The 16,081-nt window shown below is 40.1% G+C and overlaps 1 protein-coding gene across 1 annotated transcript in view; it reads left to right on the forward strand.

Moving 5' to 3' along the window:
- Nucleotides 1-12,877, forward strand: part of LOC306780247 (neurobeachin-like) — a gene marked incomplete at its 5' end in the record, with an annotated part of 185,287 nt that extends 172,410 nt beyond the window's left edge. Inside the window, 9 exon segments of the mRNA XM_079272545.1 lie at nt 1,008-1,097; nt 2,121-2,313; nt 3,089-3,160; nt 3,293-3,448; nt 4,175-4,345; nt 6,990-7,091; nt 7,251-7,447; nt 7,915-8,066; nt 12,593-12,877. Coding sequence (XP_079128671.1) covers nt 1,008-1,097; nt 2,121-2,313; nt 3,089-3,160; nt 3,293-3,448; nt 4,175-4,345; nt 6,990-7,091; nt 7,251-7,447; nt 7,915-8,066; nt 12,593-12,683 — 1,224 coding nt within the window. The 3' untranslated portion in view covers nt 12,684-12,877.
- Between the last annotated feature and the right edge of the window lie 3,204 nt (nt 12,878-16,081).

Here is a 16,081-nt window from a genome sequence, read left to right on the forward strand (position 1 = left end):
CAGGGGGTGTTGGGGGAGACTGTTTGGCTTGCAGGTGGCCTGTCCTGAATCAGTATCACCTCCAAACTTCCCTTCCCACATCTCTCTGTTGCATGTGCTACCAAATAGGTCCTTTTGATTGTGAGTGGTGTGTACAGGCGGAGGAAAAATGAGGGCCAGTCAGAAGGGCGGGCGAAAGGCTGAGCGATGTATGTTCCATTGTGCACAGTGGCATTGACGGACGTCTACAAGCTCCCCTCTGATGGTGGAAGTGGCTCCAGTCACATCAATCACTTCCTCCATGGAGTGCCCCACTTTCAGTCAAGCTCAGCAGCTCTTACTGCTTGTTCTTTCCTCGCTCACTGGAGGCAAGGGAGATCTTTTGTCTGTATAAAAGGAAGTTATTTTCTAATTATAGTCAATGCTTGATTGCTCCAGTTTATTTCTCCTGTACTCTGGGTGCGACATGTGCTGTTTTTCGTTTTTTTTCTTCTTTGTCCCAAGCAGCCATACTCTCATTCTATAACCAATAAGTCATCCTTCATCAAGGTACCCTCTGCCAAATTGCTTTGGTCTGCTTGTGTGATTTTGTGCCTCTGTTTCATATTTATGTGTGCACATGGACATGCTTTTCCCCTTTGTTTCAAGCACAAGAACATCTAAAAGCAGGCCGGCCTGCTGCAGTCCTAGCTGGATGTCACTCCAGGTTAACGTTTATGCAGTGGGGGCCCCTGCGCCTGGAAATGGGAATGGTTAACTGAAGCATGTTAATAGGAAAAGGCTTGTCTCTTCCATACTAACACTTGGATGACTCTGCAGGCTTGGGGGGGGGGCGCACCCAGGCGGATTGGGAGTGCTCCCCTTTTCCTTTTCCTCCCCCTTTCCTCAGAAGCACGGCTGAGTTAGGATTTGCTTGCATTGTCAAGTAACGCATTGACCCATCACTTTGATGCATATTGATTGTGACAGCCGCTCTCTCTCTCTCTCTCTCTCTCTCTCCCCTTCTCTGCTCTCTCTCTCTCCCGCAGGCCACAGAGGCACAGATCCAGAGGTTTGGACAGACGCCATCTCAGTTGCTTATTGAGCCACATCCTCCACGCAGCTCTGCCATGCACCTGGTGAGAGCCACAAGCATGCTGGGAAAATTCCCTGCACCTCTGGTGGTGGTGTGTGTGAGAAAGGATGTGTCGACCTGTGCAAGCCTGGATGGTGATGGTGTGCGTGCCTGTGTTGTCCCTGATTTCTTACTCTCCTTATATATATTTCCCTCAATCCACTCTGTTATAACAAAAGTTAAATATTTCGGAGGGCTTACCTCATGTAGGTCACAGACCCACAATATAACACATTTTCAGTACGAGTTGTCTGCCCTGTTTTATAGTTGTTACTTCATACTAGCAGTGTGGTGTAAAGGGAAGAGTGCTCCCTACTGGCCTAGTAGCTCCCCTCTTTCATCATTATCTCCACATGGTTCTCTCTTTGTAAGACCTCTAAGACCTTTTAGATACATTTTCTACGTTTGCAATAGACGTAAATATTTTCATACACTACTGTCAAAAGCCTTCCAAATTTGAGACAAGATGAGAGTCAAATCTGGCTCACAACTCAGAGTATGGTCAGGATCACCATCACCTCCATTGCTTCTACTTATGCAATACATGTAGTATTATCCAGTGTTCTAAAGGTTGAGCTGAATTTTTATGGTGGTGAAATAAGCACATCTTCAAAACCTCATGCAGTCTCTTTTAATGCTTCTTCTTTCTGGCCAAATCTCAATCTTTCTGATACATGTGTATCATATATGCACCATCTCATGTTTACAGCATACATCATCTCAGTTTTCCATGTCTTACCCTTGTCTGACCAGTCCCTTGTCTGACTGCACTGTCCGAAGGGGGCAGTGCATGAAGCTCTCCTCTGTGTCTGAACCTAGTTTTTCCTCCAACCTCCACACTAATTGGTTCTTTCCATTCTTTTTCTCCGATCGTTTCATACCTCTTCTTTTCACATTCTCCATCCCCTGTCTTCCTGCTCCATCCCCTTCCTCTTCCTGCTGCTCTTTCCTTGTACTGCTCCTCCTTTTACCACCATCACATCCCTCCATCCTTTACACCCCGTCTTTTCTCTCTTCTACTCAATAGTGTTTCCTTCCACAGAGTCCCCTCATGTTCAAGGACCAGATGCAGCAGGATGTCATCATGGTGTTGAAGTTTCCGTCCAATTCGCCAGTAACCCATATTGCCGCCAACACCCTGCCCCATCTCACCATACCTGCTGTGGTCACCGTCACCTGCAGCCGCGTATTTGCCGTCAACCGATGGCACAATACCGTTGGTGAGTGGCGCTCAACACACATGGCAGGTGCTGTGTTCAAGCATACACATATGCCCTTGTAAAAAAAATGTGCAATACCACATGTGATACCTACCACAGCAGTGGCCCTGTAAAATCACTTCATCACTGTCTCACACAAACCTGCCCACCACCCATAATAGAGCTGTAGCCAGCTGGCTATGTGAGAGGCTAGCACCTCCAGGTAAGCTGACCATGAGTGTTTCCACATGTTCCTTTTCAGACATGTGTGAACAACATTACCCACAGAGCCCCTCCCTGTGAATCAGCCTCACCTCAGGGTCAGAGGGCCAAAGCAATGGTTACTAGGAAATTAGGCCGCAACTGCACCACATTCTCCTCACACGTCCCCATCTGTCACTGTAGAGACACACTGAGCTCAGGACCAAAGAGTCCGCACTGTGTGGCTGCTCTGGCTGCTCCCACACTAATGAACACAGCTGCAGCACCCTTGCCATCCTGTCGGAGAGGAGGGAAATGTGGTTTGGCTTTTCAGAATAATGATGATAATATGGTTTCCATATTTTTCAGGCATGTTGCCGTTTTGAAACTGGCTCCAGATACAGATTGTATGGATGAAATGTCTCCATTCAGTTTGACACTTCTGACAAAAACGCCTAGTAAGACAGATGGAAATTTTTCTGATCGACCTGAAGGAAGTGTGTGTGTGTGTGTGTGTGTGTTTCATTAAGAATGCATGAATGCACACGTGCAGAGGTGAGAAATAATTTCCTTATGTATCCCTGTCTGAATGCAGGTCTCCGAGGAGCACCAGGCTACTCTCTTGAGCAGGCCCATCACCTTCCTATCGAGATGGATTCTCTGGTTGGTGAGTAAGCTTCCTTGTTGAAACAAATTGACCTTTGGCTTTTATATCTGATTTAGCTATAAGGGACTTAATTAATAAGTTGAACACCTCAGGTATTGACATGAGTTCTGTTTTTCCTTTTTTCTTCCGCAGCCAACAGTACTGGAAGCAACAAGCGTCAGATCACAGACCTAGTGGACCAGAGCATCCAAATCACAACACACTGTTTTGTGGTGACAGCTGACAACCGTTACATACTGGTGTGTGGCTTCTGGGACAAGAGCTTTCGTGTGTACTCCTCCGAGACAGGTAGGTTACAGTGTAAACTCTATTTCCTGTAGAGGTGTGCACCGATGTGTGGAGGGCTGAGTGCTACGATAGGAATAATACAGTATTGTCTCTCCTGACAAGCTTTGGAGACAAATTGATGAATATACTGTCATACACTCGAACTCACTGATAAGTTTCTGCTAATTTCCTTTCCATTGACAATAATTCCCCCGGAGCAATATCAGCAACAAAGCTGTTTCATCATATAAATGATGATCACTGCAGCTTGTCAAGCAGCATTTAACTAAATGGTTCCAAACTTGGGGGTTACGACATCCACAAGGGGATGAGATGAATCTCACAAGAGGGTTGACAGGATGGGGAAAGAATCTGTTTTTCTTTCTTCTTTTTCTTTTCCCTTAAATACTGGAAACGTTCAACTATTCCCGCCGACAAAGATCGTTTCGATATTACAAGCTAAGAGTAAAAAAAACACTATTGTGGGTTGGACTGCTCAACTCTGTCCACACTAAAGCCATAATCTGTGATGAGGGGTAACAAGCAGACATTGTTTTATTTTAAGAGGTCACAAACCGAAAGGCTGGGAACTACTGATTTCATTCAATACTCTCTTAACTACAGGTGGGCTAGTGGGGCTTTGAAAAAACAGCCATCAGTAGTTTTATCGTGTTTCATTTCGTTAACATCTGACTAGCAATTTTTTGTCAACACCAAATTACATGTACATGTACATATTTTCTTTAGGCAAGCTGACCCAGATAGTTTTCGGCCACTGGGACGTGGTGACGTGTCTGGCCAGATCAGAGTCCTACATTGGAGGAGACTGCTACATCGTCTCTGGGTCCAGGGATGCTACACTTCTGCTGTGGTATTGGAGTGGACGGCACCATATTATCGGCGACAATCCCAATAACAGTGAGTCAGAGAAAGACGACATACATGCCATGCTCACACACAGAGTGTATACAGTAGCGTCACCCTCTGGACAAGGTGACAGGAATCTCTTTACGTTGAGTATTACATCAGTGAACAATGCGACTTGGTTGTAAAGCAAGAGCCTTTGATCAATAGTGGAAAAAAGGCATTCTACCCTAGAAATCAAATAATGTGGCGAGACAGAGAGAGAATCATTTATCAGCACTGTAGATATGATATATTAGTGCTGCTATCAAATAGAGGACTCCAGATGTCTTGGCATTCAAAATGGTAAACCCCAGTGTTATTTCTTCTACTCAGTTCATTTAGTTGCATATTGTCACTGATTGTGTGTGTTCAAAACAATCCATCAGGGTAGGGAAAACAGATATACAGTACATTTCAAGTGAGGAGCACCATATATGGTGTGGAATTGGAAAACTGAAGATGGGGAAGTGTGTGTGTGTGTGTGCTATAAAATGTTTGGATTTCGAATTGTCACAGATTCTATGAGCTCCGGTTTAGTTGCAAGTGTTCTCTAATTAACTTCACAGAGGCTCCGACAGTTAATTAAGAATTTCAGCTTGGGTGCCTCCAATTAGCAAGGGGCAAAAGCACTGGAAACCAGTATTCCCCTGATAGTCACACTGCCAGTGCTTACAATGCATCTTCAAATGGACAATGGAGAAGGAAAGTACACAGCTCATCTCAAGAAACAAGACACAGGATGTGTTTTCACTCAATCAAATCACTTCCAATGTCTTATCAATAACTAATCAATATATCATGATGTCAGAAACACGTTGGGCAGCAGATAATTATCTAATTTGGTTCCAGAATGCAGAGCAAGTGTGTGGGAACCTGGACGATGTGAAGGAACAGGGGCAGTGCAGAATCAGCTAAAGACTTTACATACTGTATGTTTGACACGGCATTGTACAAATATCTACAGCCAGTCATTATCAGTCACGTTCAAATATAGTTGGCAGGCATTTGCAAGGATCCTCAGGGATAAACCAAGCCCGCCCTTTCATGTCTTCACATTGAAGCCCTCAAATGAATGTCATATACCACACAGAGCACCAGAGTCCTCTGTATTCCCGTCCTTATTTGCTTTTTCATTGAACAATCTTTTACACAAGTCTCATTCTGGTGATTCCATACTTATTACGTTTTCTATTTTGCTGGTTGAAGGTTGTGTGAATATGTAGCAGCAGCCCTCCGGATCACTGCCTCCTCATCCCTGTGGCAAGCCAAAGAAATTGATTTCACAAGCGCCCCAAAAGGCTGCATGTGTCTTAAATGTATAATAATTAAAATAACTTCCAGCTCAATCATGGCCCTGCCTCACAGACTCGGCCCATCACACCGGTGCAAGGGGATATTTGCACTCGGTAATTGTGGTGGGTGACTTCGGCTTGTCCCAAGGGCTAGGAGAAGGTGGGGGGTACGCAATGCAGGCTGATTGAATCTTTTGTCGGTTAGGTGAGCTGCACAAGGACCCGTTTTCCCCCTGGAGGCTTTTTCTGACACTTGTCCTATTCAGCTTCCCTCAGCAGTGGGTGCCGGGACTGACAGCGCTGCTCAGGTCCTGGTCTCTAAGGGACTGTGCTGCATCGATCACAGTCCAGCTGACTGGACCGCTGCAGCTGCAGAGGCGATATGCCGAGCTAGATGAGGAGATGATGGGGGAGGAGGAGGAGGGGATAAGAGAGGAGGAGAGCGGTCTGACACATGTCCACATCATCTATCAGGACTTAACTGTTATCGTAGAGGATCGAGAAACTTTTACTGAATTGGCTGAACTTTAAGTCACATGTGGACACCAATAAAGAGTGTATATGTTCATATGACTTTGCCATCACTAGTGGAACACACAAACTGTCGTGTGATTATCTTATTTAAAAGTAACAATACAACTTTAAAATAAAAGAATATCAGAAAATATACAATTATAAGTATTTATGTTTTTCTGTTGACACAGAATTCCTATCTAACTCCTCCTACCCCGACCTTTAAGGTTTAATACTTCATGTACAATTTACATGGTTTATTTGCCTTTCCTTTAGCTGCATTTGGTCTGCATTTCATTTTTTGTTGTCAAATACATATTATTTCTCCTGATTGCATTATGTTAGTAATGGATTCAATATGTTAAACTCTCCGTAAGACGCAGCAGTATTTAGGGACATGATGAGGGTTTATTCAGTGTTGGAGATCAGTGCATTTCCGAATGAGCCCAGAGGTCGGCTCCGGTGCTGCGAAACTCCCCTCACTAACCTCTCCCCTGGTCATCATCAATCATGTGACACATGGGATGAAATCAAGTGGATCGGCTGCCATCAGTGGGCATCCTTGCATTTACATGACAATTCAAAGGGACCTCCCTACTCGCAGATGTGTGTCACAATCACTGTGCTTGTGTTTTTGATTTGATTTGACTTTATTCCCTAGTGAAGCTGTGGTGGTGGTTATTGAAGATCAGTGCACAGAATTCCCAATTTTGGAAATTCAACCAATGAATTTAGATCACCTATTCGGATATATCAGATTTTTTTAGATGATGTTTTCAGTGTCATTCAATACATTTAATCAGCCAAGACATTAGTTTTATTATATTGTACGTATATGTGTCATTCTTTAGGTGACTATCCAGCGCCACGAGCAGTTTTGACGGGTCATGACCAGGAAGTTGTGTGTGTATCAGTCTGTGCAGAGCTGGGCCTGGTCATCAGCGGAGCCAAAGGTCAGTGTACTTTTCTGTTCCCCTTTAATGTCATCGCCATCAGAGAGGAAAGAGCAAGTGAGGGGCACTCGTGCTTTGAGCTGGCAGATTGGAATACAATACTTTCGGTTACCAGTCTATTACCAACCCACATAGTATGTGTATGTTTCGGTTCGGCAGAAGGTCCATGTCTGGTCCACACCATCACAGGGGACCTGCTTCGGGCTCTGGAGGGACCAGACTACTATCAGTACCCCCGGCTCATCTCGGTGTCCAGTGAGGGCCATTGCATCATCTACTATGAGAGGGGGCGCTTCTGCAACTTCAGCATCAATGGAAAACTGCTGGCACAGATGGAAGTCAATGATTCCACCAGGGTAGGACTTTTTGACACCAGTATAATCCATTAGAGGTGTGAATGTATCTTTGTTCATCTGCAGTCTTAGTTACTATATCTGACTGATATAGTATGTTTGTGGATCAAATAATTTACATGGCCTGGATCATAATATACGTTGTTTTAGGGGGAGGGAAGTTTAAGTCGTCCCTGCCAGGTTTTGAGATGTAAATATTATAATTATAATTGTATAAATAGTATTATTACCATGATCCATCTGAATCTGTACAACACTTAGTGTACAAAGCAACTGCACATCGCTGCTGCAAGTTATTCTCATAGTGTACATGAAGCTCTACGATCACAAATGTTGGCGTTCAATTTGTGGATAGAGCCATTTGTCATTCAATTACATCTTTTACATGCTCCAGCAAGACAACTATCGTTAGGTACAATAAAAGTTCATTTGGAAGTGACATGTTGAACCGCTCTCTGTACCAATTGTAGGCTATTCTGCTGAGCAGTGATGGCCACAACCTTGCCACAGGTGGGGATAATGGTGTGGTGGAGGTGTGGCAGGCCTGTGACTTCAAACAGCTTTACGTCTACCCCGGCTGTGACGCTGGTATCCGAGCTATGGACCTATCACACGATCAAAGGTCAGAGCAGTATACAGAAAACCATATTAATGCTTTCTCTCCCACTCATCAAATACAGTATAGCTCCTCAAAGTGTGGCCAACAGGCCAATTGCGGCCTTCATTAACATTTAGTGCAGCCCCGGCAAGAAATACATGCATCATGTTTTAATCATTTGTTTAATCATCCTTTTCAATACTTTCACTTTCATTAGCTTACATTTAACACACTGCTTTGCAGCAATTATGCTCTATCATCAATAGTTGTTGTTAGCTAAAGTTAGCCATTTTTGGTGGACAATTTGGCAGTATAATCTGGAATTGAGATGGAAAATATACTTGCATGTTTTATGTATGGCCTTTTACTGTCAATCATATGGTGGCTCCCTAAATTGGCACTTAATCATCAACACTTTGAAAACCCCAGGCTTATTATGTCATGGAAAAGGAATAGTATAGTCTGCCATTAGAGATTTCACTACAAAATGTTCTAAAAAAAATCATAGAGTAGTAATTAAAATTAAAAAGTCATATTCTAGTCACAGCATAGTAAGCACTGACATGTTTCTGAATATAGTCATGTGAAAAAATATAGTATGCCATAAACATTTTCACTAAATAGTATGCCATACAAATTTAATTACAATGTAAATGTAATCAGAATTTAGTATCTCATGTCATAAATAATCCATGAAAATGTTATGAAAATGTAAAAAATAAATCAAAGTATGTCATAAAAGAATGTTGCAGTGTATTTTGACATGGAAAAGGTTATAAAAAAGTATAGTAAGTCAGAAAAATGTACCAAATGTTACCAAAAATGCTCAAAGTAGTCAATCTTATAATAATTTGTTGGACAAAAGCCATGAAGCTATCAGAATTTCGAATGCCGAAATAAGTCATAAAAAGTCCTAGTACAGTATGCTAAAGAAAAGTCATGAAAAATTCATAGTTTAGTATGTTGAAAAAAGTCTCGTAAATATGCTATAGTATGTATGACGAAATAAGTCATAGTGTAGCATATCAAAGAAAGTTATAGTACAGTTTGTTGAATAAAGACATAAGGTCATAGTATAGCATGTCTAAGAAAATAACTTTAAAAGTCATTAAATTCAATCAAATAAGTCATAATATCAAATGCCATAAAAGGTCAGTCGTATAGTATGCCATATCATTTTTTTAAAACATTGTAGGAAATGCCATAAAAATAGTTTCATGTTTTTTATTTAACATATGTACAACAATAATAGAGAAACAATGGAAATGTTAGATCTCAGGTTCCCTTCAACAATGCTCATTATAAAATAAAATAAAGAAAACCTGTAAAACTTTTTAAAGTCACAATAGTGATGAGCTTAAAAGTTCGAAAGTCTCATGTCCTATGGAATGAATCTGTCACGTTGCCTGGAGGTGCATTCCCATATGCTGCAGTGCTGGATGCTGGATGGCAGAACAGTCTGGAGCTGGGGTGGTTGGGGTCACTGATAATCCTGATGACCTTCTTTCTACATCACTTTGTGTAGAGGTCCTCGATAGATGGCAGCTCCATCGTGGTGATGTGCTGCTGAGCAGTTTTCCCCACCCTTTATAGAGCCTTAGGGTGGTGCAACTGCCGTACCAGGCGGTGTGTCACAAAGTTGGAGTACAGTATATCAGAAAAAGCTTTTTAAAGTCGTAGTATTGTCATAGTAAGTTGTATATCGAAAAAAGTCATAAAAACATCCTTGTATATTATGTGGAAAAAAAGTCATGTGAATGTCATAGTAAAGCCCAGGGGTCACTAATAGGTGGACCGCAGTCCGGCTCAGGACCCAGATGCCGTTGTATCTGGACGGCACACGTTCAGCGGTCCAGGACACACACCGACCAATTACATGCGTTGTAAATCATCTCGCGTGATGCTACTTAGCCAATCAAATATGTGTATTCTGATAGACTTACCGACTCGAGTGAGATTTACACATACAGGAGAGACGGACGACAGACCGAGTAGTCGGAGAATGGTACGTGAGTCAGAGAAGTTATTTCACATGGTGACCAGAGTCTTTGACCAGGAATGGACAGATATGTTAATTCTTCCCATGGGCAGTTTAAAACCAGTATGTCTCATATGTTCAGAGACTGTGACGATTATTACCGGCAATGTGAACCACCACTACGGGGCAAAGCACACAACTTGTGAGCAAACGTACCCACTCACATCCGAAATGAAGGCACAGAAAAGTTATAGTAATAGTATCGTTTAGGGCTGCAGGGTAGCTTTAAACTATACTATTACTATATTACTTCGTACTATATTAATTAGTAATATAGTAATAGTACAGTATGAATAAAAGTCATAAAAAAGTCAAAGTATAGCATTAAAGTCACGAAAAAGTCCTGAAAATATCATAGTATGTCGTAAAAAGCCATGAAAATGTCATAGTATAGTTTGTCAAAACAAAGCCATATTATAGTTAGTTCATGAAAATGTCATAGTACAACATGTCGAAAAAAGTAATATTGTAGTATGTCAAACATTCATAATATAATATCTTGAAAAAAGTCATGAAAATGTCATAGTACGGCAATATTATAGAATGTCGAAAAAAGTAACATAGTATTTTGAAAAAAGGCACAAAAAAGTCATAATATGGTATCTTGAAAATAGTAATGGAAAAAGTCATAGTATAGTATGTCAAAAAAAGTAATAATTTAGTGGTCAAAAACAGTCATGAAAAAGTCATAGTTCAGTATGTGGAAAAAAGTCATAGTATAGTATGTCAAAAGAATTCATGGAAAAGTAATAACATAGGGTGTAGGAAAAAGTCATAGTATATCCTGTCGCAGAAAGTGATCGTATTGTATGTCAAAAAGTGGTGTAATATAGTAGAAGAAAATCCATGAAAATATTATAATACAGTATGTCATAAAAAGTCATAGTATAGCATCTCAAAGAATTTCACACAAAAGCTTTAGTATGGAATATCATGAAAGCCATGTCACAGAAAGTCCAGAGTACAGTATGTTATACAATTTCACACAAAAATCAAAGTCAAAAGTCATATATTATGTCTTGAAAATTGTCAAAAGAAATCATAGCATAGTATCGTGTGTTGTAAAAAAATGTCATAGCATAGTTTATGAAGAAACATTGATAGAATTCCATTTTAAGTTTTAGTGTAATATGTCATGAAAAACATCACAAAAAGTCATAGTATAGTATGCCATGAAAATGTCACAAAAAAGTCAGTCGGTCATAAAAGAACACAATTTCACGATCATAAAAAAAGTCATACTAGTGCATAGTTTCCCAGCGCAATGTTTTACTTTAGACATATTCAGGTGCCAATTTGATAGACATTGCCCAACCCTACTGAGAGTCAAATCCAAATGGTTTGCATATTTTAGTGAATGATGAGAACAAGACGTGATGTTGGCTTTTTGGTCATTGGGGCTCGCTTACACAAATTCTGTGTGTGCTACAATGTTAACGCGTCTTAACTGCGTTACTGTCCGTGCATATATGTCACCGTGCATTTTAGTTAGTGGAATATCCACCATACTTTTCTTTTAAATACAACCTACAGTTGCCTTAGGAACAAAACGTTACTGAGGTATCTTCATGGATACTGCAAAAGTCTATTGGCAGGTCAGCAGCATGTTTTTCCCTTAACATGTGCATCTCTGCAAGATTTGTAAGGAGTAATATAATGGGTGCTGGCTTGGTGGCGTAGAGGAAACAGTGTTCGCTCTGGGGCTATAAGCCTGACGTCATCATGTGACCCTGGCAGTCAAGAGAGGTTCTAGAGTCTGAACATTCAAGCTACACTTCACAACCACCGGTCAGTTGCCCCTCAGCACTTACGGTCCGGCCCAAAACAGAGGCCTGGTTCTTGAGCAAAATAACTGCACCACCTGTTAAGGTAAGCAGAGAATGGTTCGATTAAGGATGGAATTTGTTCACAGATTGCTTTTTAAAATACTGAAATTAGGCACTATGCAATTTTTTAACATTTCTTTCAACACTACGAAACAAATCACTTCAATTACATATTTTAGGAACCCCTTAATTCGTTTACAACATCTTTCATCAGTAAGTTGACATGCGGTAACACAAGTGAGCCATGCACCGCAACTCGATTTACAGAGGCACATTCTGCTGCTGCTCTGTTCATTGTACTGGAGCATTTAAGCCCTTGGGCTGTAGCAGTACAAGACGACCCTGTGAAATCAGCTGCTTTTCCTACATACCAGTCGGCCGCGGACACAAGAGCAGACTGGTTGCAGAAAGATACTCGGAGTCAATGATCTACTGCAGTTTTCAGATGGAATCCCGTGATTTAAAGTCAGAGTCCCTGATGACCTCCTGTGCTCATTTCATTCAACACTACGGAAATAATCTTTATCAATGAACACATTTTAATACATTAGTTCCTTTCATGTATAAATACACCTTTGAAATATGAAAACATCGCAATATGACAAAATGAGATTAATGTAGCGTTCTATGTTTATCATCGGTTTCTTGACATTAGGATTTCATTTCATGGTTTTGTTGCTCTTCAGGACTTTGATCACAGGCATGGCCTCCGGCAGCATCGTGGCATTTAACATTGATTTCAACCGATGGCACTACGAGCATCAAAACAGGTACTGAGGAGAGACGGATCAATGCAGCAGGAGGGAGTGTGGAGGATTAAGAGAAATACCTACCAAGATGGAGGAGAGCCAGTGGGCTAGAGAACATCACCATGGAGACACTAATGAAGAGCAAGGTGTGTTTACATGTGTTCATCTGGCGTCTGAGGGAAACTTGTTGCTATGTGTCTGTTGGTTTTCTTGTCTTACCCGACCACCAGCTGATGCATTTCCCCAACTCAAGCAGCTCTGTTGATCTGGGCAAAGAGAGACTGAGACTGAGATCACAGTTACTAAAACACAGACGTAAGCGTTTTAAACTGTGAAAATGCAAAACAAAATGAATCCTCGTTAGGAACATTTATACAACATTTGTATGGCAGATACATATCTCACTGGGAACACTTTTATAAAAAAAAAAAAGTGAACTTATACTGTAAATATGGACAGTGTGAAGTGTTTCTTCTCTGTAAAGGCTGAGAAAAAAAAATCTAAATGCTGTTAAACTATCCACCATGTTACAAACATATCACACAAGCTATGTCAAATTGTCTTCATTGAACTTCAGATATTAGTTGGTTAATAATACATGTATATGGCCATTGTTTGCTCATTGTTAACAGTGGTCAAATGTATGTATATGTGAAATGACAAAATGTTGTTAGTTTGTTGTATTTGATTGTCTATGTGGAAGAAAAGTAAAATTCAGTGTGAGCTTAGTCCTTTGTGAAATATTTGGTTTAAATCATGACAATAAATTGTGATATTTCCATATTAACTTTGAATCATGGACCATTTAGTTTGTCAATGACAGTGGAACATTTGAAACAGCAGTTATCAATCTTTTGTTTGTTTCAGCTTCTTCCAAAAACATATCCAGAGGATTTAATACCAGATTAGTCATGACTGTTACGGTGTTTGTGCTAAAACTGTAAGAAATGTTGTCAAAGGAAGTGTCATTTTAAAAGGCAGTCTGCAATTGTTGTAAATGCGAACATTAGTACTGTTACTTGTCCATCAGTTTGCCTATTTTTGCAAAAAGTTGTTTATTTTGTACATGTGAATTCATGAACACCAGTTCATGCTGAGACACATTGGTAAGCAATATTATCACTTGGTTGTTGTAAAGGTCTAAGGATTTCAGCTGCCTGACAAATTATCGAAAGGATGGATGAAGTGTTACAAAAATGACTATGGTCTATTTTTGGTGATGTGAAAGCTTTTGTGTCTGCATTTAATTGTAGAAGTCTGTCGCTGTGAGTTGAGAATTTAAAATGAACAAAAATATGCAAATACATTGAGTTTGCATTCTGATTTTCCAACGGTGCTACCAGACACCACCCGACCCAAAGCTGACGTTTTACATGCTCACAACTAATCAAGGCTATGGGTTTACACTTTGCTGTCCTGTGAAATAATTCTCATTATTGTGAATTTGTATGACAAAAACAATTTTGTTTACATGTTACAATTAAGCAGTGCATTTTGATTTAGTGAAATATATTTTAAAATATGCTATGATTTATATATTTTAGTTGCATTATCAATCGTTTTTGCATACATTTTGAAAGAGGTGGGATGTTTGACGCTTGTGATTATAACTAAATTCAGCTGCTTTCATGATTTTTTTTGTGTTTATAATAAAACTGAATAAATATACCAGTGAGCTTTAACTTGTGTATGTGTGTTCCTGCCTCCAAAGCATTCATGCATGTATTAATGCAATCCCATGATAAAGTATAGCTAGTGCTCAGTAAATGCATGCTATAAATGGAATTACAAGATGTCATAAGCTTGCGTTTGATTATACTGCCACCTGCTGTCTAAATTCTTTGCTGCAGATTTAGTAGGTCCACCACAAGTCATCTTGCAAAAACAGTTACGCTGATTCACAAATTAATTAAATCATTTTTATTCCCAGGTTTGGTTTCATCGCAGATAGCTACATTGTTAGAATTGTGTTTAACTACAATCAATTTTTTTTTCTAATAATTTAAATAGTTAACATCCTTACAGTAATGGAATATGGATGACTATAATACAGCATTCACATTCGCTTCCACCTAATACTGACGTTCCCAGTTGTCTTAGAGAACCATTTTGTCATGTATATAAACATTAAATGTTTTTCAGATGATGAAAAACAGTCTTGAAAGCAAAAGATTCCCAAAAAGTCTGCTTTTTGGTTCAATCCCTTCTAGTCGAAAAGTTTAAAAGCCCTTTTACAACAAAGTTAGCGGTGTGATATTACTTTTCTGTTAAAATACATACAAGTTTGAACTTAGCTGTGGTATGACTATAGTCTGCCTTAACTGAACTGCATTCACCAAGACAGCATGTACAAAGACAACAGAAATGACTTGATATCTGACAGGCGAATAGCAAACAGAACACCCATACAACTGATTTAGGATGCATATTAGCACACATGCAAGTTACAGTCTGATGAAGGGAACAGGACATTCACACAAACACATATTTGGTCTCTGGTGAACCAATGTACGAAGTGGTCAGAGAACACAGTCTGGTGAGCAAGGCTTCTTCATACTGACTGAATGAACAAATAGTAAAATAATGGATTTTACTGGAAGCACTGTTGTGTTTAACAACATTTAACTTGTTTCTTAAAAAAACAAATCCACATTGTCCAAGAGCCAATAGCTCCCATCTGATAGAGAAGTGTGTCAGTTGGCTGCCAATAATACCAGCAATAGATCCATTGTCACTCATTCCAGCATTTTGAAGGACAAATTTGATACTGTGCTCATTGGGCACTGCACCTAATTGTACTTAAATCCATATAAGCCAAGGCCAGGCTTTAAACATGCACTTACTACCAACTACACAGCACTGACATTCATCTGTACCACCACTGAATTACAACCACTCAAACAGACGTAACAAATCTACGGTTTCAATAATCATCCTCAAGCACCCAGGTGAGCTGGACTATCAATAGTCAAATATTACCACCCTCAAAAAAGTAATGGTACTGGGTGGCAGGACAATATTTGCCCGACACAAAAAAAAAATATTTCAGTACCGATAATGCTTACGGTACAATATAGCAGCATGTCATTTCAGTTTCTTAAGTCCTGTTAAACAGTGTGCGTAAGGTTTATGCACCAGAACTTGAAGTACCTCGGCACAGAGAAATCTAAAAGTCATAAAGTACAGCAGGAAGGGACTCTTACTGATGTATTGAGAGTAATTGTTAAACAAGCATTGGTGTTTAAACCACAATAATAAGTTAAATTTACCATCATATCACTAAATCATTGAATTTAATGTTTAAAAGCTAAGGTTTGAATGGTTTTTATTTACATGTTCCATTAAAAAGCTACATGCTTCATGAAGCAGGCCTTCTTTCCTGCAGTATACAATATAAACCAGTAGAGGGCTCTAGGGTACGACAAT

The sequence above is a fragment of the Melanostigma gelatinosum genome (assembly GCF_949748355.1).
Source record: "Melanostigma gelatinosum genome assembly, chromosome: 7".
NCBI lineage: Eukaryota > Metazoa > Chordata > Actinopteri > Perciformes > Zoarcidae > Melanostigma > Melanostigma gelatinosum.